We start from the raw sequence: 23,203 nt of genomic DNA on the forward strand, positions 1-23,203 counted from the left end.
TCAGCGACTGCCACACTACGGCCCGAGCCGGCCTAGGGGGTTGGGTCCTCGGCAGCAGGTCTGCCCCAGCCAGACGCGCGAGCGCAGGCAGCGGCTGCAGATTGCGGGAGCTCGCTTCTCAATCCCCCGGCCCCGACCCTCCGGCCGCTCCCGCCGCGTCTCGCCGCCATGCGCTTCAGCCGCTTAGCGCTGCTCCCGGGCGTGGCGCTGCTGCTCGCCTCGGCCCGCCTCGCCGCCGCCTCTGACGTGCTGGAACTCACGGACGAAAACTTCGAGAGTCGCGTCTCCGACACGGGCTCAGCGGGCCTCATGCTAGTCGAGTTCTTCGCCCCTTGGTGAGGCCACTGTGCGGGATCAGGGCTGGGGGACCGGCTGGGAGAGGGAGCGGTTGGGCCTACGCAGCTCTGGCGTCTTCCACTATCCATCGGGCCTGGCTGCAGCTGCCTCCTTGTCAGTCGGTGGCAGCCCGGAGGCGCTCCGTCGGGGATGGGGGTTGGGGCAGGGCCAGATCCGGAAAGGAAGAAGCCTAGGTCCCCGCTTAGGGCCACGTCCCATCCTCCGTGTTGTTGCTGCATTTCCTATGGAGGGTTTGCCCATCCCCTCCCCCTCCGATCTGTATCTTTCAGTATCTAGGTGAGTCAGTGTAGACGTCCTTTGGTCTACAGACCAGGCAGGCATCCCAGAGCCTTAGGGAGGATCCTGCACAGGTACGGGTCCTGGATCCCGAGGTGTTTCCTTTCTCCTGTCCCCACCTCAGAGCCATTGGTTTCTAACCAAGGTCACTCAGTGGCTGCAGAAGGATCTTAAGTGCTTCCTTGAGACAGGCCATTATTTTGTCCATAGCATAGCATGCAAAATTTTACATTAAGCTATAGAGGCGTCCATCAAAAAGAGTAAACGAACATGAATCATTTCCCTAGGATCTATCATAATTGTTAGCTTTAGGTAATTATAGAAAATGACTCACAATGAGAAAGTAAAGGAGTAGTATACCGCTTCAGGGGTCACTTAACCTAACAAAAACCTAGTTTCTTTAGAGTAAGTGTGACCCCCACATAGCAACTGGCTTGGGAAGGAAGAGCAAATAGGATATCTGGTTTTGTCATTTAAGTGGTGTGTTGGGTAATTTAAAAATTATTACCACAGCAAACTAATTAATTTAACACGGAAATAGTTCAATAGATATGTATTTTTTGCCCTCCTGATGCAATGACCCTTAATTCAAAACTGTTCAAAAGTACCAGCAAAACAGTGTCTAACAGTTACACTATAACTTGTCTTTGCTCCTGACCCAGCGGGATTGCTACATTCCAAGTTTATCTGACCGACTTAGATGGGACGCATTCAAAAATCCTCAGCTAAAGATTGCCTGAATCAGAAGGATATTTTGTGCTCGGGGCATTCTGTGACTAACAGTCAGTACTGATTACACATTGTAGATAACATTTATATATCCCCTAGAATTCATGTTCTCTGTTAGAAACAATTTATCATAGTTCCATAGTCATGCTGTTAACTTTGAGGGGGGTGTCAATTGGGTCCAGCTTCTTTGACTGAAGGGGTCATACATACATTTGGAGAATTGTGGGCTGTTTTACAACTAGTTTAAATGGAACTCACTCTGTAGTCCAGGCTGACCTCTAACTCAGGATCTTCTTGCTTTGGCCGCCTTCTTGAGACAGGATCTTGTGAAGCCTTGCTGGGTGCCAGTCTGATCCTCTTGCCTCTATCCTGAATTTGCCACCACACCTGATTTCAGGTTTGTCTTTCTCCTGAAAATTGTTGCACCTGCTTTCCTCAAGACTACATATCCCATCATTCATTGAGTCATTAAAAGTTGAGTGGATTTCTGCTGTGTTGTCTTTATTAGGCTTAGAAGATAAAATCATCTCCCCCATTGCCAGCAGGAGAGAATGGTTTTCTGAATGGGCAGTTTGAAGTGAAAGAAGTCTCCTGTTATTAATTTCCTTACTCCTACATACTCATCTGTTTTAACAGTTGGATTTTTTTTTGTTTGCTTGCTTGTTTTTCTGAGAGAGTCCTAAGTAGTTCAGACTGGGCTTAGATTCCTCATCCTTGTGCCTCTGCCTCCCAAATGCTGGGATTATAACACACACACACACACACACACCAAGCTCTGGAGATTTAGTTTTATTTACCTTTTCCTCTTGCACATAACAGGAGAGCTGTCCCCTGTTAGAGTGATCTGTTAATGAAGAATTTTAAGATAGGGGCTCACTGTAGAGCTGTGGCTGTCTTGGACCTGGTCCACGTGCCACTGGTCCTGAGACATCCATCACCTTTAACAGTAAGATGGAGACTGGAAAGATGACTCAGCAGTTAAGAGCACTGGTTCTTCCAGAGGACCTGGGTTCAAACCTCCCAACCCACATGATGGTTCATAGCTGTCTGTAACTCCAGTTCCCTCTTTGGTTTCTGCAGTCATTGGACACACATGGTGCACAGACATACACACAGGCAAAACACCTATACACATAAAAATAAAGAAAAAAATATACCTTAGGGAGAGGTGGCTCAATGGTTACATACGGGGGGGGGGGGTGGCTGCTGTCGCAAGGGACTGGAGGATCTGGTATATCTGGCCTCCTTGGACACTTGCATTCATGTGAACATACCCTTAATTTGAAATAAGTGGTGTTTTTTGTTTGTTTTTTGGAGGGGGATGTCCAAAATGGAGTCAGAGACTGCAGTTCAGTGAGATAAAAGTGTTTGCCTGTCTTATGCAAAGCCTTAGGTTCCATCCTCTTTTAGCTCTGCCCTTCTCCCTGCTCTATTAATTTTGTAAGTGAAAGTGAAAGACTTCTTTGCAGGCCACTGTTTCCATTATTAGATATGGTTTTGGTTTGTTTGGTTTGGTTTGGTTTTTCAAGACAGGGTTTCTCTATTGCTTTGGAGGCTGTCCTGGAACTTGCTCTTGAAGACCATGCTGGCCTCGAACTCACAGAGATCCTCCTGACTCTGCATCCAGAGTGCTGGGACTAAAGGTGTGTGCCACCAACGCCCAGCTTATTAGATATGTTTTATTTGAAACAGTACTTCATGTAGTGGAGGCTGTCCTATCTCTACCTCCTGGATACTTGGATTACAGGTGGGAGTTACTTTGTTTGGCTAACCTGTGCATTTGTAGGAATATAAGTATTTGAATTTCTCTGTGAGAAATGACAGTGTTTCGGTGTTTTAAGTCTTAAACATCTACTTGTGTTGTAGATTTCTGTGGTATTCTCTGAACATTTATCTACTGGTGCTGAGGATCAAACCCATGGCTTTCACCTGTGCTTGGCACTCAGTACTATGTTATCCTCTACAACAAGAGCAATAAATAATACTTGCTATACAGTGTTTCTAAGTGTGTAGAGAAATACAAGCAGATATAAAATGGAAATTTGTGTTTGCAGATATTTGTGTTCACATGCAAGTATGTGTACACACTTTGGGGGTTGAGGTTGATGGTTCTCCACCTAGTTCATTAAATCTCGGTTGAACCTCAGTCTTGCTCATAAGGCTAGTAATTCCTTCTTGGGGCTGGAATTACAGGTGGGTGACCATTGTCACCTAGGGTTTACTGGATGCTGGGGATCCAAACTCTAGCCCTTAGTGACTACAGTATAAGCACTTTATCCAGAAAGCTATGTCCCCAACCTCTAAAATGTCTAATGTTCATTTTTAATTTGTTTGGGGAAGGTCTGTGTAGCCCTGACTGGCCTTGAACTCACAAGAGTTCATCTTTCTCTGCCACTGAGTGCTGGCATTAAAGGTGTTCTCCATCACAACCAGCCTAATGTTCATTTTTGGTTGGTTTTGTTTTATGTGCATTCTTACCTATTCCTTTGTTTGGATCTCCTTTCTTGTCCCCAAGTCATCTTTTTTGTTTGTAACAGTCCTGGCTGTCCTGGAGACCAGACTGACCTCAAACTCAACAGAGATCTGCCTACCTCTGCCTCCTAAATGCTGGGACTAAATGCATGCACCATCACCACCCAGCCCAGGTCATCTTTTCAGCACTGAAATTTCATTACAACTTTTTTCCCTCCTGAACAATTAACTCATTAATTCTTCTCCAGATTTGGACTCCTTCCTATAAGGAAAGAACTGTTAGTTTTTTATTGAAGGCTAAAATAATTACAAATCAGTGGTGGTGCCTTTAATCCCAACACTCAGGAGGCAGAGACAGGCCAATCTTTGTGAGTTCAAGGCCAGCTTGGTCTACAGGACAGCCAGGGCTACACAGAGAAACCCTGTTCCGAAAAGCTAAAAATAAATAAACGGATAAATAGAATGATTGCACCTAACACAATGCAGCATGAAGTGATTACTGAGTAAATGTATGTTGGAGTTAACTGCTGCTAAGAAGCATCTCTGAGAGTGGGTGAATTCTGTTTTAGTACTGGCAGAGGCAGGTAAAGGAGTTAGTTCTGTAACAGAGCCTGATTTCCCTTAAAGTACACTGGGTTTCTATCTCTGGTTGGTTGCCTGGGAAAGGTGATCTTTTCCATCCTAGAAAGAGTCCACTTTGTGCATTTGTTTACCTTGTGGATGGTGCTGCTGTTTCAAGCAGTTGTTTTCCGTGTCAGCCTGTAGCACACTGATTTCTTCCCATTGCTGTGACAAAGGCAATTTGTTAAAGGTTTTATTCAGGGTTTACAGTTTCAGAGGATTAGAGTCCATGCCCATCATAGCAGGAGCTCCAGCTGAGAGCTTTGCTCCCTGGTTGAGACAACAACCTTGAAACAGTGAGCCCTAAATGGGAATGATGAGAGTTTTTGAAACTTCAAAGCTAGATCCCCCCCCCACCTCGTGTGACACACCTCCCAGTCCTTCCCGAACAGTTATGTATGAATGTAGGATATCAAATAAACTGGAGCTGGGGTTGCACATGGTTGTGAGCCACTATGTGGGTGCTGGGAACCGAACTCAGATCCTCTGCAAGCATAGCAAGTGCTCTTCACTGATGAGTCATCACTCCAGCTCTCTCTCTTAAAACAGCCTACTATTGTACGGTCAAGGACAGATTGGTGTTTGTTCTCTCCTTCCACCTTTACATGGATTCTGGGGATCTCTAGTTGTCAGGCATGTGAGGCACGTTAGTAGATGCTGTTACCTGCTGACCTATGTCACTGCCACTGCTGCCCCCGCCCCAGTACTGGGATTCTTTCCTCACCCTTCTCTCTCTCCCTCTACCTCCATCTGCTCTCCCTCTGCCTCCCTTTCCCTACTGCAGGTAGGGCATAGAGTTTATAAGCTTCGTTTGGTTTTTAACTGGCTGTATAACTGATGGCCTTGAGCTCAGTAGTTTTCCTGCCTCAGTTTCAAAAGTGCTGGAATTACAGACATGTGCCTTTGTGCTGGGCTTCTTGGAGATTCTCAGCATTGGACCATACATACTTTTTTTATTTTATTGCTCTTTCTTTCTTTTTGGAGGCAGGATCTCATGATGTAGATCGGGCTGGCTTCAGATTCAGATCCACCTGCCATCACCACACCTGTCCTCTGGATATGTTTACATATTTGTAAAGTTGACCTTTAACAGTTGCTACAATAGAAGGTCAACAGCAAGAGGCAGGCATGATATTATATGTCTGTTAGTTTGTTTTTCAGAAGCTAAGGCATGAGCATTGTCAGTTTGAAACTGCCTGGGCTACATAAAAAGATCTGCCCCAAAGAGAAGAGGACATGAACTTTCCTCTTCTGCTGCTGCTCTGCCAATCTTTAGTAGATGACTTTTGCCTTTGTTTCCTGTGCTATAGATTTGCTAACTGTAGTCACAATACACAGACTTCTTGTACATTACCTCTGCTATCCACCTTGCTCGAGTGCCCTACTCTTTCCTCTCTGAAGCCTAAATACTTAAAGGCCCAAACCCAGATCATATCCTTTCAAATTCATTCTTTTAAACCCTTGGATGTAGTAATACATGCATGTAATCCCAACACTTGAGAGAGAGGCAGAAAGATTGCTGTAAGTTCTAGGGCAGCCAGGTCTGCATATACAGGCCAGCCAGGGTTACCTAGTAAGATCATGTCTTGAGACAGACAGGCACCATGAATCAGTATCAAATATCTTTTCCCTCTTCTTTCAATGTAACTGAGCAGAACCAGCTGGAGGGCTGCACAGAACGAAGTGCTAAGTTTAGTATTTAGGAACACTACCCTGAAGGAGGAGTATCATGGCCTGTTTGAGGCTACTTTGGGCTGTATAATTTCAGGATAACCTAGAGCTATAGAATGAAACCCTTGTCTTTTAAAAAAATTAGGGCCAGGAGGTGGTAATGCATACCTTTAATCCCAGCATTTGGGAGTCAGAGAGGCAGGTAGGTCTCTGAGTTTGAGGCTAGCCTGGGCTACAGAGCAAGTTCTAGACAGTCAGGCTACATGGAGAAACTTTGTCGTTGAAAAACTTTAAAAAAAAATGTCCTAGAAAACAAAAATCATCCCATCCAAGCTTCAGCACAGTAGAAAATACTTTTAAGGTGGTAGCAGGCCTGATTTTACAGTTGGTGGTTCACTTGACCATGAGAACTGGTGGAAACATAAACTGGTATACTTTTCCCAGAGGGCTGCCTGCTGAAGCACCTGCTTCTATCCAGCAAGTCCTAACAGTCCCGCAGGAGTGCTTCCTGGGCATTTAGGCATGGTGTGTTTCTGTCAGTGCACAGCTAGCACCAGCTGCACATTATCTCTTCAGAAGCACAGTGGGTTGCAGAGGGATCACTTTGAGAAAGTTGAAGAGTTCTGTAATCTCCCTACAGACAGCAAAAATAGAAAACAGAAGGAAAGAAACCAGACAAGGTAGTGCATGTCTATAATCCCCAGAATTTGGAAATGGTGGTGAATCACATGTTTGAGATGATCTTTGGCTACAAGATACTTTGCTTCTGAAAAGTATGTTTAGAGAAAGAATGTTAAGAGACTGTCTCAAAAACAGGCTGAAGAGATAGCTCAGTGATTAAGAGTGAATACTGCTTTTGCAAAGAACCTAGATTCCACTTCCAGCATCTGTTTCTGGGGCCTTACAGTTAGTTGCCTGTAACTCCACTTCCAAAGAATCTGATGCCCTCGTCTAACTTCCATGGGCACCTTCACACCTGTGGCATACTCATAAACATGCACACAAAAATTAAAAACAAAAAATCTGGCTGTTTGTTAAGGCAGGATTTCTCTATTAACAGCCTTGGCTGTCCTGCTGAGCTCTGTAGACCGGCTGGTCTGAACTCAGAGATCTGCCACTGCCTCCCACTTGCTGGGGTTAAAGGTGTGCACCGCCACCACCCAGCTAATGCATTTTTCTTAATGAGATATATTTATTCTTTTATTCTTATTTTATTTTATTTTGGTTTTTCGAGACAAGGTTTCTCTGTGGCTATGGAGGCTGTCCTGGAACTCACTCTGTAGACCAGGCTTCTCTCAGACTCACAGAGATCCACCTGCCTCTGCCTCCTTAGTGCTGGGATTAAAGGAGTGCATGGCCACTGCCTGGCTATTTATTTCTTAATGAGATGTACAGTAATGGTTCTTCACATAATAGTGATATCATAGATGCATTACAAATATGGTGTTATATATTCTTTTTTTAATATTTTGTTGCATTTTCTTTATTTTGTATACATGGCAGATGTGGGTTTGTATATGCCACAGTGCATTGGTGGAGGTCAGAGGACACTTTATAGGAGTCGGTCTTTCCTCTGCCGTCTAAGTCCCAGAGATAGAACTCAATTCATCAGGGTCAGTGGCCAGTAACTTTAACTGCTAGTCAACTCACTGGTCCCATTCTGTGCATTTGTTAAATGTTGCATAATAAACGAATGTATCTGAGTTGTTAGCAAAACACAGGTTCCAATTATTTTAATATGGTAAAATAATTACCATGTGCACCCCTTTTTTGTTGCTTTTGTTTTAATAATGTCCCAGAACCTGGGAGACAGAGGCAGACAGATCTCTGAGTCTGAGGCCAGATTGGTCTGCATAGATAGAGAAACCTTTTCTCAAACAAAGCAAAAAAGAAAAGAAACATAGAGCTGTACTTTGGCCACATAGATGCAAATCTGCAAGAAGGGTGATATTGTAGACTAAACTAAATGGGTGTTGTTCAAAAAGGAATACCCTATAAATGTCACAGCATGCTGTTGGCATTGTTGTAAACAAGCAATTCTTGTAAGAAAATTAACGTGTGATTGAGCATATAAGCACTCCCAAGACTGAGGTGACTAAAGGAAGCCACAGAGAAAGGTACTTTGGTCACCTGAAGCACCACCCTACTCCACCTGGAGAAGCACACTTGTGAGAATTCAGGGGAAGGAGCATACTACTCATTATTCAAAGTATCAGAGGTCTGGGATATAGCTTGGTGTTGAATAATTGGTATAGCATGCCTACAGTCAGTGTAAGAGGCTGAAGGAAGGTCACAGCCTGGGAATTGTGTAACAAGACCCTGTCTTCAAAAACAGCACAGTAGTATGATTTGAGATTCTTCCTAGGTAGAAACATCAGTAAGTTTGTGTTAAACTAAGAATCTGACTTTTTTTTTTTTAAATAGGTGTGGACATTGCAAGAGGCTTGCCCCTGAGTATGAAGCTGCAGCAACTAGATTAAAAGGAATAGTCCCATTAGCAAAGGTGAGCATCAGTGGATTCACCAAAAAGGAAAATGAAAATATTTTTCATTACATGTATGTGTGGACATGTATGCATGTACCCTTGTGAGTCCTTTGGGCTTGACAACAAGCCCCTTTACATGCTGAGCCATTTTTTCACTGGCCCAAGTGTATAAAGCTAGCATTTTGGGTGGCTGCAGATATGGCTGACTGGTTAAGAGCACTTGGACTCTCTTACAGAGGATGTGGATTCATTTATTTCCCAGTACTCAGTGGCTTACAACCATGTGTTACTCCAGTCCCAGGAATAATGATGCCCTCTTCTGGCCTTCAAACCTGGCACATATGAGTGCAGATAAAACACTCATACACAAAACAAAACATTTAAGAGGGGGTGGGAAATCTTGTCATGGAAGCTGTAATGTGGCCCATTGAGTCACACGGTTTACCCTTTAGTTCATTCATCTTTACTTGAAAGTATTCATTAACATGAGTCATTGGTCTGGCTCAAGGCCTCTGACTTCTGCTATACCACTGATAGTGGGCTCTCAGGGGCCTCCTCTTGGCTATCCTGTTGTTCTGTGTTGTGGAGATGCTGCTGTTTTGGATCTGTGGATTTGTGCCCTTCATATGCTCCAAGAGTTCATAGATATGATGGGTGTTGGGGTGGGCCGACTCAAAGCCTTGGTTCTGGGCCTGGTCAGTAACTGGGTTTGATCAGCCCACCAGCTTTCTTTTGTCAATACCTGGGCAAGCTCTCCAGCTCTGCCTCAGTGAAGGGCAGGGCAACTTATGCTTTTGGGTCCTCAGATCCAGCTCACTCACACTCACACCACCAGATTCTTTTGTTTGTTATATTTGGCTTTTGGTTTCTCTTTTAAATTTTGTGTGGGGTGGGGGGATGGTTGCAAGGACAGAGGATGGGTGTAAGGGGACAAGGAGATGTGTGGGATCGGAATACACAATTCGAAATCCACAGAGTCAATAAAAGAAGAATTTTAAGAAGAACATGGTAAATAAGAACTAAGGGCAGACAAAGACTGTAAGGATGAGAGAGAATATTGAGTTCTAATTTACTTTGATGATAGTGATGGGATCAGGGAAAAAAAGACATGGGATATTGCTGAGTATGTAGCCAAGTGATTGGTTAATTAAGGTTGGCATTTGTTTCATAGAATTTTAAGAGCTAGCTGTGGTGGTGACCCATGATCCCAGCATTTGGGAGGTAAAGACAGGGTTAGAAATTTAAGACTAGCCTGAGCTACCTGAGACCTTGTCTCCAACAGGCAAAAGTAGTAATGGTTAATAAAGTTTGTCATTCTGTAGTAGTCTGAATAAGCTCACAGGTGTTCCAGTTTAAAGGCCATGTCTCTACTAACCAGATTAGTAGTTTTGTTTTTTGAGGCAGGGTTTCTCTGTGTTGCCCTGGCTGTCCTGGAACTTGCTCTGTAGACCAGACTGACTTTGAACTCACAAAGATCTGCCTGCCTCCACCTCCTGAGTGCTGGGATTAAAGGTGTGCACCACTACTGCCTGGCAAAATAATTTAAGTCATTAATGTTGGAATTTTTATATGAAGCCAAGGAATTTGAATTCTAAAGCATCTCTTAGACAGTTCTGATCTAGTTAGATAGCACTAATTCACCTTTAAGGTCTAATGACCTGTGTGGTAAGTATGACAAGAAGTGTTGATCCTCTATGGGTTTAACTAGTCATTATATTTTGCAAGTACTTAGATAACGAAGTAACTCTTGTTCTATCTACTCTTAGGTGGATTGCACTGCCAACACAAACACCTGTAATAAGTACGGAGTCAGTGGCTACCCAACCCTTAAAATATTTAGAGATGGTGAAGAAGCCGGTGCTTATGATGGGCCTAGGACTGCCGGTAAGGATCTGAATTGCATGGAACCTAGGCGAGGCGTACATTTCTTTCTTTCTTTGTGTATTTTCAAGACAGGGTTACACTGTACCTCTGGCTGTCCTGGAACTCACTGTGTAGACCAAGATAGCCTTGAATTTACCTCCCAGGTACTGGAATTAAAGGTGTATACCACTTACACATGGTTTAGGTTTAAATTTCTAGTCCTTCTGCTTTAGCTTTACACGTAATGGCATTATAGGCTTGTGCCATCTTCCTGCCTTGGATTCTCTTGAAATAGTATGTGATGGTATTCATAAACAAAACACTGATCCTTTTCTAGTGTTTGTGTTCTAGTTGATGGAGATGAAAGGTGGTCATCACAGGTGTGGGCTATATATAGATAGTGGTAGCGTATTTGATTAATAATGTGTAGAGTATTGGGTTCAGTCCCCAGCATAGCAAAGAAAACTATCTTGTGCTCATTATAATGGCTACTGCTATTTTTTTTAAAAAGAAACCATACAACCTGAAAATCCGCATATGGGTGAGGTTGGTTTTGTTTAGAGCTTGACAAGCACTGTACCACTGAGCTACTATATGAATGGGAAATTAATGTATTTATAGAATAGATGTTATTTAAGAAAGATTTTTTTAAAAAATAGATAAGCTAGGTGTTTGTGGCTCATGCCTTTAATGCCAGGGCTTGGGCATCAGAGGCAAGTGAATCTCTGTGAGCTCAAAGCCAGCCTGGTCTACAGAGGGAGTTGGATGCACAGAGAAACCCTATCTGGAAAAGCAGGGGGGAAAAAAAGGAAATCTATTAGGAAATCAGCTTAACACATACAAACTGCTGTACTCTTTGAGGCTTTCTAGAAATGTACCCTACAGATTATTGTGCAAATTCATCTGTTGACACGTTGTTTATCAAAGAATCTTTTGAAAAAGCAAAAAATTAGAAATAAATGTCTGCAGTTGGCTGGAAAGATGGATGGCTCAGCGGTTAAGAGCACCCAGCTGCTCTTCCAAAGGTCTCTGAGTTCAAGTCCCAGCAACCATATGGTAGCTCACAACCATCTGTAGTGAGATCTTGTTTCCTCTTCTGGAATTCAGGCAGACATGTAGGCAGAACATTGTATACATTTTTAAAAAATTATAACAACCTATTGAAGGCTGTTAGGATGGCTCAGTATGCACCTATTGCCAGCCATAACAATTTTCAGAGCCCACATGGTAGAAGGAAAGAACCAGATCCTGCAAGCTTCCCTCTGACTTCCATCATATCTCATACAATTTAAATGTAAAGATCGCTTTTTAAAAGGGGCGGGGTAGAGGTAGCACAGCTCATTATGAGTTCAGCATGAATTATTTCTGTATACTGTGTAAAATAACCAAAACTACTTGAGTTGGGCATAGTGGTACATCTTGTAATCCTAGTCCTTGGAAGGATTGGGAGGAGGAGGAGGCAGGAGGCCAAAGCAAGTCTCTGCTACATATCCTAGGCCAAGAGGCCTGTCTTTAGAAAAGACCCAGCTGTGGTTTTATGGGAGGAAGAGGCAGGCAGACATCAGTGAGTTTACAACACCCCCTGCTTGCCCCCTCCCAAAACAAGTGTATGTTGAAGTATATATTGCCATTTGAAGATAAAAGAATGTAATTTCCCCTCCCTCTGTGTGTGTGTGTGTGTAAGTATATACCAATTAGCCAAGCGTTGGTGGCGTATGCCTTTAATCCCAGCACTCAAGAGGCAGAGGCAGGTGGATATCTGTGAGTTTGAAACCAGCCTGGTCTACAAGAGCTAGTTCTAGGACAGCCTCCAAAGCCACAGAGAAACCCTGTCTCAAAATTCTTTTGAATTTTGTATTATTTCAATCCCTTACCTTCTCAAAAATTATATGTCAATGTAATTTTTGTCTTCTAAGATGGGATTGTCAGCCACTTGAAGAAGCAAGCAGGACCAGCTTCAGTTCCTCTCAGGTCTGAGGAAGAATTTAAGAAGTTCATTAGTGATAAAGATGCTTCTGTGGTGGGTAAGTAACACATGTTTTGTTATGCCACAAAATTGATTGGATTTTTTAAAACTTCCATATTTGGGAAAACCAAAATTAAAGCAGCTTAATGTAAGCTTGAAGCAGTTAAAACATAACTGATAGAACTGGGTTAGAAACTGTAAACAGGGCAAGAGAATGGTGTCTTGTGTGGGTTTGTATTCTTAGAGGTGTAAAGGTTTAAATTCAGTAAAAAGACCAAAAAGGAGTGCTGTTGGCTTACCTCCCACTGCTGCCCCACTGTGCTGGAATTTAACTGACTTCCTCACTCCTGCCAGCCAACTGCCCTGCCACTGACACACAAATATATATATATATATATATATGTATATGTATATGTATATGTATATGTATATGTATGTATACACACATATATATATATATCCATCCCTAGCTCTGTTCCTTCTTTAACTCTAAGAGTTAAGTCTTTACCAGGGTAAACTGCAAACAAGGCTTAAGGCAAGGGAGGAATACAAGTCAATAGTCAATTTCCGTGTCTGTTTTCAAATTTTATAGGTATCTTTGGTTATTGGTCAAGTTTTTGTTGCTATAAACACCTGAGGCAGGGTCATACAAAGGAAAGAGATTTGTCTTATAGTTGCAGATGTTCAAAAAAGACAATGGCACAAAAAATTTTGAATTCTGGGACAGGTCTCCTTGGATGCATGTCATGGAAGGAATGCATGCAACAAGAGAGGGAGGTGCCAGGCTTACCAACACATCTAATTGAAAGAAATTTTGTGGGTGTGTATGTGTAACCCACTGAGATTAAAACCTTGGCCCCAGGTGACATGGTAGCACAAATCTTTAATCCCAGCACTCAGGAGTCAAAAGCAGGTGGCTCTTAAGCAGTGAGGAAGTTTGCTCAGATCTGTTGTGGAGAAATCCAAGGAAGACTTCAGTTTTTCCAAATCTTCTCCCTTCCTTTCTCTATTGGGTAGAGGAAGAGGTCTTAGTGTACGTGTTATGTCAGGTGTCCAAAGCAGCCTGGTCTTAACCTGAAATGTTTATTCATAGCAGACAGAGCACTTTGAATACTATAAGGATAATGTAAGTCTCAACACTTAATTATTCCTTGTTTTTGACATTTCCTATGCAGGCTTTTTCAGGGATTTATTCAGTGATGGTCACTCCGAGTTCCTAAAAGCAGCCAGCAACTTGAGAGATAACTATCGGTTTGCACACACGAACGTTGAGTCTCTGGTGAAGGAGTACGATGATAATGGAGAGTAAGTGACTGATTGCATTCCCTCATCTCTTACTGTGAGGATGTATGCCCTTTTTTGTTATTACTTAGTTTATATTTTGTTTCCAAAAATGTTAATGAGTCCTTTTAAGCATTAAGTAAGCTTGGTCCAGAAGACTGTTTCCTGTGAAGGGCATCTATAGAAGGAGACGGTATATAAGCAAATATACATAGAAATGTGTTATATTGTACATTTGCTATTGAAATAAAATGGGTAGTTTTTTTCCGAGGGGGGGCATTAGAAAAAGCTGTAGAACCAGGTGATGATGTCACATGCCTTTAATCAGCACTCCTACAGGCAGAGGCAGGCGGATCTCTGAGTTCCAGGCCAGCCTGGTGTGGAACGAATTCTAATTGGTCTTAATAATAAAAAGTCAGAGTCGGCAATTGGGGTAAGAGCTGAAGGACCAGAGAAACAGTGCAGCTAGCCACTAGAGAAGCCTTTTAATTCTACTGAGTGCTCAGGCTGACTGCCTAGACTGTGCATCCATCTCTCTCTCTGTCTCTCTCTCTCTCTGTCTCTCTCTCTGTCTCTCTGTCTCTCTCTCTGTCTGTCTGTCTGTCTCTCTCTCTCTCTGTCTCTCTCTCTGTCTCTCTGTCTGTCTCTCTCTCTCTCTCTCTCTCTCTCTCTCTCTCTCTCTCTCTCTCCGCCCAGCCATAGCATATAGCATTCCTGTCTTCACCTCCCTACCTAGTGCTGGGATTAAAGATGTGTGCAGTTCCCAAGTGCTGGGATCACCTTTGTGTGAACTCTTTGTCTTTTAGACAGACTCAATTTTATGTCGCCCAGGGTGACCTTGTGCTCACAGAGATCTGTCTACCTGTCTTCCAAGTACTGAGATTAAAGGTGTGCCCCACCACTGCCTGGCCTCTGTGGCTAGCTAATGTGGATAACACTGTGCGTTGATCCTCGGGTAAGCTTTATTTGTTAGGTCACCACAGCCTGGTCTACAGAGCAAGTTCCAGGACAGCCAAGGCTACACAGAGAAACCCTGTCTTGAAAATCCAAAGAAAGAAAAGACTATATGGGTTGGGGAGATGGTTCAGTGGTTGAAAGCTAGTACTGTTCTTGCAGAGGACCAGAGTTTAGTTCCAAGCACCATGTCAAGCAGCTTGTAACTAGCTATAACTATTTCAGGGATTCTAACATATGTTCTGGCTTCTGTGGGAACCCACATGGACATGTCTTCCTGTGTAGATCAGACTGTCTCTGGGCCATGCCCAGTGAGGAGGTGATTCTTGGTAGATGAAATTTTCCTGGTAGAGTATGGCAATTAGGTTGAGAATTATTCTAGATAAGAGCTCGAGAGCTCATCAGTAAAGTGCTTACCATGCATCCACATAAAAAACCTAAGCAAGTTGGTGTACACCTGTTTTTTGTTTGTCTTTGTTTTGTTTTTTGAGACAGGGTTTCTCTGTGGCTTTGGAGGCTGTCCTGGAACTTGCGCTATAGACCAGACTGGTCTCAAGCTCACAGAGATCTACCTGCCTCTGCCTTCCGAGTGCTGGGACTAAAAGTGTACGCCACCACTGCCCAGCTACCTGTTTTGTTTTTAATTTGGTTTTTTTTGAGACATGGTTACTCAGTGTAACCCTGGCTGTCCTGGAATTCTCTCTGTAGACCAGGCTGGCCTCAAATTCAAGAGATCTTCCTGCCTCTGCTGCTTGAGTGCTGGGGTTAAAGACATGCACCATAAAACAACAGCAAAATAGAAAAGACTCTAACTGACTTTTATTGTCAAGTTTACTGCCAACTGTAAGTACAGAGGATGTTCCTGGTATCACAGATTTGGCAATGTAGCAAATCTTGTGCTGTAATCTATTCTAATAAATGACTAGAATAATTTTAGTTTGATTCTATTTTAGTTCCGTGATTCTAATTTTAGTTTCACTATTGATTTTTAAAGATGTTGGACCAAGTATCAATTTAATCCTTGTAAGCTTTGGGTTGTTTTGTTGTTTGTTTGGTTGTTTGGTTTTTTTTTTAATCAGTTCAAAAGGGAGTTAAGAGTAAGGAACGAATTTCTCCTATTTTGTGTGTATGCATATCTTATGTCTAAGGTAGTGGTAAGCCTAGTGGGTTCTGGGAATTGAACCTGGGTCTTTTGCAAGAACAATAAGTGCTCTTAACTATGGAGCCAAGTCTCCAGCCCCCATATATCTAATTTTTATTTTAAGATAGTCATGCTGCATAGCTATGAAACACGCATGCACGCACACTTGGGATTTAGCTCATAACCCCTGTTGATCTTGAACTGGTGCTCTTGACCTCCCAGATACTGGAGTTACAGTGGTCCAAAACCATACATGGCTCTAACTTCCAAATCTCAAAAACAGGAACAAACCAGTTCCAGATTAGTTCTAGGTGATAATGTCCAATGACCTCTTCTAGCCACTGTATACATTAGGCATGCAAGTAGTGCATAGATACCACTAAAAATTTTTTTTTTCTAATTGCCCTGTGGTGGTGGCACAAGCCTTTAGGGAGGCAGAGGCAGGAGCAAGTTCTACATAGAAAAACCCTGTCTCAAAGAGACCAAAACAAAAAGATTTATTTATACTTGGGAGGCTGACAAGGGCAACTGGTCTACATAGTGTGTAGAGACCAGCAAATGCAACAGTGAGGGCCTGTCTGCAAAAACCGAGACAAATTTTGGTTTTGTTTTTCGAGACAGGATTTCTCTGTGCAGTCCTGATTGTCCTGGAACTCAGTCTGTAGACCAGGATGGCCCTGAACTCAACAGAGATCCAAGTGCTGGGATTAAAGGTGTGCACAACCACTGCCCAGCATTTTTAAATTTATTTTTATGTGTAGTGTTTTGTCTGCACATATGTCTGTGCATCGTGTGCATGTAGGGCCCTCAGAACTCAAGAGTCCCCTGGAACCGGGGTTAGACTGTTGTTAGTTGCTATTTGGGTGGAACCCAGGTCTTCAAGAATTGCAACCAGAGCCATCTCTCCAGCCCATACATTTGTTTATTTATTAAAAAGATAGTTGAACTTTTTGTTTGTTTTATTTCTGTTATGGTACCAAGAATTGAACCCAAGGTGTAGGCAAGTACTCTACCAATGAGCTGTGTCAGAATGTTTTAAACAGAATCTCTTTATAGTTACCCTGTTGCTCTACCTTCCAAATGCAAAGGTTACAGGTATATCACAGTGTCCATCTTGTCTCAGTTTTTTCTTTTTTGATGCATGTTCTCTTCGCTGATTTGTAGACCAGACTGGCCCCAAACTCATGGAGATCCACCTACCTCTGCTTCCTGATTGCTGGAATTAAAGTGTCTTAAGTTTTAAATGAAAGCTGATGTTAAAACACTTTTTTTTAAAGGGGGATCACTTTATTTCGTCCTTCACATCTTGCTAACAAGTTTGAAGACAAAACTGTGGCATATACTGAACAGAAAATGACCAGTGGCAAGATTAAAAGGTTTATCCAGGAAAGCATGTAAGTACCCCTTTCCTGTTCCTATCACTTTGATAATTCCATAGTATAGCTAGAAAATGACAAAACTAATGGATTATTTCATTTCAGTTTTGGTATCTGTCCTCATATGACAGAAGACAATAAAGATTTGATACAGGGCAAGGATTTACTTACAGCCTACTATGATGTGGACTATGAAAAGAATGCTAAAGGCTCCAACTATTGGAGAAACAGGTAATAAAAACCATGCTTTTCCTTTGTGTAGACATGTTTACCTATTCTATGAACGGTTCTAGCTATCTTGTTGGCCTAGGATGTAAGATTAGAGGAAAATGTAAGTGTGACGTGGCTTAGTTGGTGCAGTAGTTGCCTAGCGTGCACGAAGCCCTGGGCTTGGTTCTCAGCACATATGCATGCATGTGTACACGTGCCCACCTAAAACTGGGTGACACAGGACTATCTCTAAGCATTTAGGACAATCAGAATTTAAAATCCATGCTACATACTGAATTTTGGTTAGTCTGGACAGCCTACAATTCTGCCTTAAAAGTTGCCATAAGGGCAACTAACACTATTTAGAGAATCTTTTGGACGTGAATTCTATGTTCTTTGCTGTATTACATTGGCTCCAGACTGTGAAAGGTGTAAGTCTGATGTAGAGTACACTTACAACATTGTACCCACTTCTTTATGAATTCTGTGGGTGGTTTTTAACCTTGTAAATGTTCTTCAGGTCAGCTTTTATGCATGCAATTGATTTTATAGTTAACAGTATAGGAAAATTCCTATCAAATGCATTAGGTTCCACCACCACTTAAGAGTTAAGGTCACTAAGCCCCAAAATTTTAACATAATCAGTGCCTGGTATTATAAATTCATGCAATTCCAGAAGGCTGAATGGATCTCTTTGCTTTTTGGTTTCAAAGGCTTAGCCTGGCAAGGTGATGCATGCCTTTAATCCTAACACTGTGTGCGTTTTAGGCCAACCTGTTCTACATGCTCCAGGACAGCAAGGACTACATAGAGACCCTCTCTCTTAGTTTTTTGTTTGTTTGTTTTTTTAAAGATGGTTCGTCTGTTATATTTCTCTTATTTGTTCCTCACAGAGTGATGATGGTGGCAAAGAAATTCCTGGATGCGGGACACAAACTCAACTTTGCTGTAGCTAGCCGTAAAACCTTTAGTCATGAGCTGTCTGACTTTGGCTTAGAAAGCACTACTGGAGAGGTTCCTGTTGTGGCTATCAGAACTGCTAAAGGAGAGAAGTTTGTCATGCAGGAGGAGTTCTCGTAAGTTATTGGCATTGATTTAGAATTTGGCTCAAAAATCATTAAAACCTAGACACTGAAAACTTAGAGTGACATTGGGGTAGGGAGACATCTCCAAGCAAGATCTGTGATTATCATTTTTCTCAGCTTAGGTACTTTATAACTTTTTTTTTTTAAGATTCATTTATTTATTACATACAGTGTTCTGCCTACATGCCAGAAGAGAGCACCAGATTGAATTGTAGATGGTTGTGAGCCACCATGTGGTTGCTGGGAATTGAACTCAGGACCCCTGGAAGAGCAGTCAGTGCTCTTAACCTCTGAGCCATCTCTCCAGCCCAGCTTAGGTACTTTAAAGATTGTGATTTCTGTAGACAAAGGGTGGCAGCTTGCAATTCTTACATAATTCTATTCATTAGAAGTAGTAGGTGGAGCCTGGGCATGGTGGTATGCTCTTGTAATTCCAGCATGCACTTGGAAGGTGGAAGCAGGAGAAAAGGGGTCGTGAATTCCAGTGAGAGTCTGTCTTTGCATTTGTAGGCGGGATGGCAAGGCTCTAGAGCGGTTCCTGCAGGATTACTTTGATGGCAACCTGAAGAGATACCTGAAGTCTGAACCTATCCCAGAGACCAACGATGGGCCTGTCAAGGTTTGTGTTGCACCACCTATCTGCAGTGGTCTCTTCCTAAATCTTTTTTTTTGGGGGGGGGGGGTTCGAGGGTTTCTCTGTATTGTTTTGGAGGCTGAGTAAAGTTTTTTGTAGTTTATTTTTTTTTATGTACATTGATGTTTTGCCTGCATATGTATATGTGTGAGGGTATCAGATCTTACAAACAGTTGTGAGCTGCCATTGGGTATTGGAAATTGAACCCTGGTCCTTTGAAAGAGCAGTCAATGCTCTCAACCACTGAGCCATCTCTCTAGCCCTAAGAGTAAAGTTTTTTAAAAGAAAGAAAACCAGCCGGGCGTTGGTGGCGCACGCCTTTAATCCCAGCACTCGGGAGGCAGAGGCAGGCGGATCTCTTTGAGTTCGAGACCAGCCTGGACTACCAAGCGAGTTCCAGGACAGCCTCCAAAGCCACAGAGAAACCCTGTCTCAAAAAACAAAACAAAACAAAAAAGAAAGAAAACCAAATTTCCTATGGCTTCCTAAACATAGTTTGATAGGGGATAGATGTGAGGGTGAGTTGGTTAATGGGGAATAACACAATGTTTATGGGTGTATAAATATAATACAAGTTGGGGTGAGTGAGCTTGTGGGTTTATTTTCAGTTTTCTTATGACAAGAGAATCTTCTGTGTTTTCTAGGTTGTGGTAGCAGAAAATTTTGATGACATAGTGAATAATGAAGATAAGGATGTGCTGATTGAATTTTATGCCCCTTGGTGTGGTCACTGTAAGAATCTGGAACCCAAATATAAAGAACTGGGAGAGAAAGTAAGTCTTGACCTCTTCTGAATATAAAATGGAGCTTAGAAATTTATATATGTTTAACCATAGATTTCATTGGTTCCTGTTTTTTTTCCCAGCTATTGTTAACACGTTTGCTCTTGACTGCCCTAGCCAATAGAGAACTTCACAGATAGCCAACTTAACACAAATCAGGCTCATTCTGCATCATGGGTACAAATGTCTGGGATCTTCTGTATTATGGTGGTGTCTTCTAAATTCATATAGTCCTTCATTTAAAAAAAAAAACACTTGGTGTTTTTCCTTTGTAATGTAATACGAGCCAGGTAATTTAAAGACTACAGTGTTGGTGTTTTGTTTTGAAACAGGGTCTTACTGTATAGTCCAGAAGCAGCCTGAGCATGTGCTCAGCCTCCCACATGGAAGGACTAGGACTGACCTTATAAGAACCAATAAACCTGGGCGTTGATGGTGCGCGCCTTTAATTCCAATTTTTGTGAGTTTAAGGCCAGCCTGAACTACAGAACAAGTTCCAGGACAGGCTCCAAAGCTACACAGAGAAACCCTGTTTTGGTGGTTTTTGTGTTTTTTGGTTTTTCAAGACAGGGTTTCTCTGTGGTTTTGGAAGCTGTCCTGGAACTAGCTTTTGTATACCAGACTGGTCTCGAACTCAGAGATCCGCCTGCCTCTGCCTCCCAAGTGCTGGGATTAAAGGCGTGTGCCACCATCGTCCAGCTAGAATCCCTGTTTTGAAAAACCAAAAGAAAACCAAAAATAAAAATAAACAAAGAACCAATAAAAACAGAGAAGCTGGAGGTTAGGAACTAAGTCTATGTTCTTCTCACTTAAGCAAAGCCTTTAATAAAACACAGGTAAAATACTAGAATTGTCTAAGTTGTAAACCAGTAAGTACCTGTTACTGAAAGCTTTACCAGGCTTGCTTCAGACTCTGAAATTTATCGGCTTTTACTTCCCAAGTGCTAGGGTTAAAGGCATGGGCCACTAGGCCTGTACTGATGGCAAGTATTTTGAATGATGTATAACTGGCTAGCCTGGAACTTGCAACAGTCCCGTTTCTGTCTCCAAGGGAGTGTGAAGGAATGTACATGGGCATTTGAGGTAGGGTTCATACTTTGGCTCAGCCCATACTGGAATTTATGGCAATACCCCTGCATCAGCTTTTTCAGGACTGAGATTAAGTTCTTTGTTGTTGACTTTTTTTAATGTGTGACCTTTTTATTAACAGCTCAGCAAAGACCCAAATATTGTTATAGCCAAGATGGATGCCACAGCCAATGATGTGCCTTCTCCATATGAAGTCAAAGGGTAAGTTGATGGAAGGTGCTTTTGTTTAGAAATGGAATTTTGTTGCCTAGGCTGGCCTCATGTGAACCCAGACTAACCAACTTTCAGCCACCTGAATAGCAACCAAAACCATTTTCTTGCTGGTAGTTTGAGGGAGATGCATTTCTTAGATTTCTGCAGTGGGTGGCCCCAATATGACTCCCAAAATTCCTGTGATTTCTCATAAGTTAGAGAAAAATATAGAGCTTAATTTAGGCACTTAGGAAAATAACATCTGATCAAATTAAAAACCACAAAGAAAAAGGGTTCTTGCTGGGCAGTGGTGGCACACGCCTTTAATCCCAGCACTCGGGAGGCAGAGGCAGGTGGATTGCTGTGAGTTTGAGACCAGCCTGGTCTTCAAAGAGAGTTCCAGGACAGGCTCAAAACCTACAGAGAAGCCCTGTTTCGAAAAACCAAAAAAGCAGTTCTTGGAACACTCAGGCAGGTATATATTAGGATTGCTCTGAGACCTGAAATCGGTGAACTTTTTTTTTCTTTTTTCTAGTTTTCCTACCATCTACTTCTCACCAGCCAACAAGAAGCTAAATCCAAAGAAGTATGAAGTAAGTGCATTGTCACATTTCCCCAGAACATACAACCTTTTTTAAAAAAGTATTTTTATTTGCATTGGTGTTTTGCCTCTGAGGGTGACAGGTGTCCTGGAGTTGGCATTGCAGACAGTTGTGAGCTGCCATGTAGGTGGTGGCAGCTGAACCTGGGTCTTCTGGAAAAGCAGCCATATCCAGCCCCATACCTAGTTCTTTCATTGGCCTATTTACTTACATTTTGTTTGTGTGGCAGTAGGAATGTGTGCGAAAGAGGACAGCTTTGGGGAGTTAGTTCTCTCCTCCTGTCATTTGGGGTCTAGGGATCAAATTCTAATAAGCCATTTGACTGGCCCTTAACTAGAGTTCTTGTAAAAAGTTTAAATAACCTTTTTTTTTTTCAGGGTGGCCGTGAATTAAATGATTTTATTAGCTATCTACAACGAGAAGCTACAAACCCCCCTATAATTCAAGAAGAAAAACCCAAGAAGAAGAAGAAGGCACAAGAGGACCTCTAAAGCAACAGCCAAATGCGCCACTTTGTAAAAAGACTCTTAAACCAGAGATGGCAAACCATCAGAGGACAGAATGAATATACTCTGAATCCTGTTAAATTTTCTCTAAACTGTTTCTTAGCTACACTGTTTATGAAAATACCAGGACCAGTTTATGTTTGTGGTTTGGGAAAAAAAATTATTTGTGTTGGGAAGAATGTTGTGGGGGTGGGGGGAATTGAGTTGGGGGTTATTTTCTAATTTTTTTTGTACATTTGGAACAGTGACAATAAATGTGCCCCCTTTATACTGTCGGGTTTTTTTTCCCTCATGGAATGGAGAATCGGGGTCTCTAAACTGTTACTATAGAGCTTTCTTTGGTGAGAGAAATGCTTGATATGTTGATCCGTGCTGTTGCTAAGACAGGCATATCGACACACACCTGTAGTCCCAATAAGTGGGAGGTAGAGGCAAGAAAACCAGTTCAAGTTCATCCTTGGCTATGTAGCAAGTTTGAGGCTAGCATCTTGAGCTAGATGAGATCTTTAAAAACAATTTTAAGGCCTCTTAATACCCTACACTGATCCCTGTAGCCTCAAACTGACTTGGTCCAGTTACCATCTCTTTTTTTTTTTCTCCCTTTTGCTAGACAGGGTTTCTCTGTGGCTTCGGAGGCTGTCCTGGTACTAGCTCTTGTAGACCAGGCTGGTCTCGAGTTCACAGAGATCTGCCTCCCAAGTGCTGGGATTGAAGGTATGCACCACCAACACCCAGCTCCAGTTACCATCTCTTAAATCTTTCAATTTCTCAGACTCCTTCTGAAGCTCAGGCTGGCCTTGAACTTGTGACAGTCTTTCCTAGTCAGCCCCCAGGTACTGCGATTACAGTTGTTCTGGCCTTGTTCATGTCCTAAAGATGGATACTGCTTATCTTTGTCAAAAAGCCAAGCT

General features: G+C 42.4%; 1 protein-coding gene across 1 annotated transcript; it reads left to right on the forward strand.

The window, feature by feature from the left end:
- The first annotated feature begins 60 nt into the window (after positions 1-60).
- Pdia3 (protein disulfide isomerase family A member 3) lies at positions 61-22,560 on the forward strand. The gene is made up of 13 exons (XM_040746156.1): positions 61-335; positions 8,551-8,629; positions 10,378-10,495; positions 12,391-12,498; positions 13,616-13,745; positions 17,094-17,210; positions 17,298-17,423; positions 18,296-18,478; positions 18,998-19,106; positions 19,766-19,894; positions 21,114-21,193; positions 21,720-21,777; positions 22,164-22,560. Exons 1-13 carry the CDS (start codon positions 169-171, stop codon positions 22,275-22,277), a joined length of 1,518 nt encoding a protein of 505 aa, XP_040602090.1. The 5' UTR covers positions 61-168; the 3' UTR covers positions 22,278-22,560.
- The last annotated feature ends 643 nt before the right edge of the window (positions 22,561-23,203 follow it).

This window comes from Mesocricetus auratus, unplaced genomic scaffold (genome assembly GCF_017639785.1).
Source record: "Mesocricetus auratus isolate SY011 unplaced genomic scaffold, BCM_Maur_2.0 Super-Scaffold_100004, whole genome shotgun sequence".
NCBI lineage: Eukaryota > Metazoa > Chordata > Mammalia > Rodentia > Cricetidae > Mesocricetus > Mesocricetus auratus.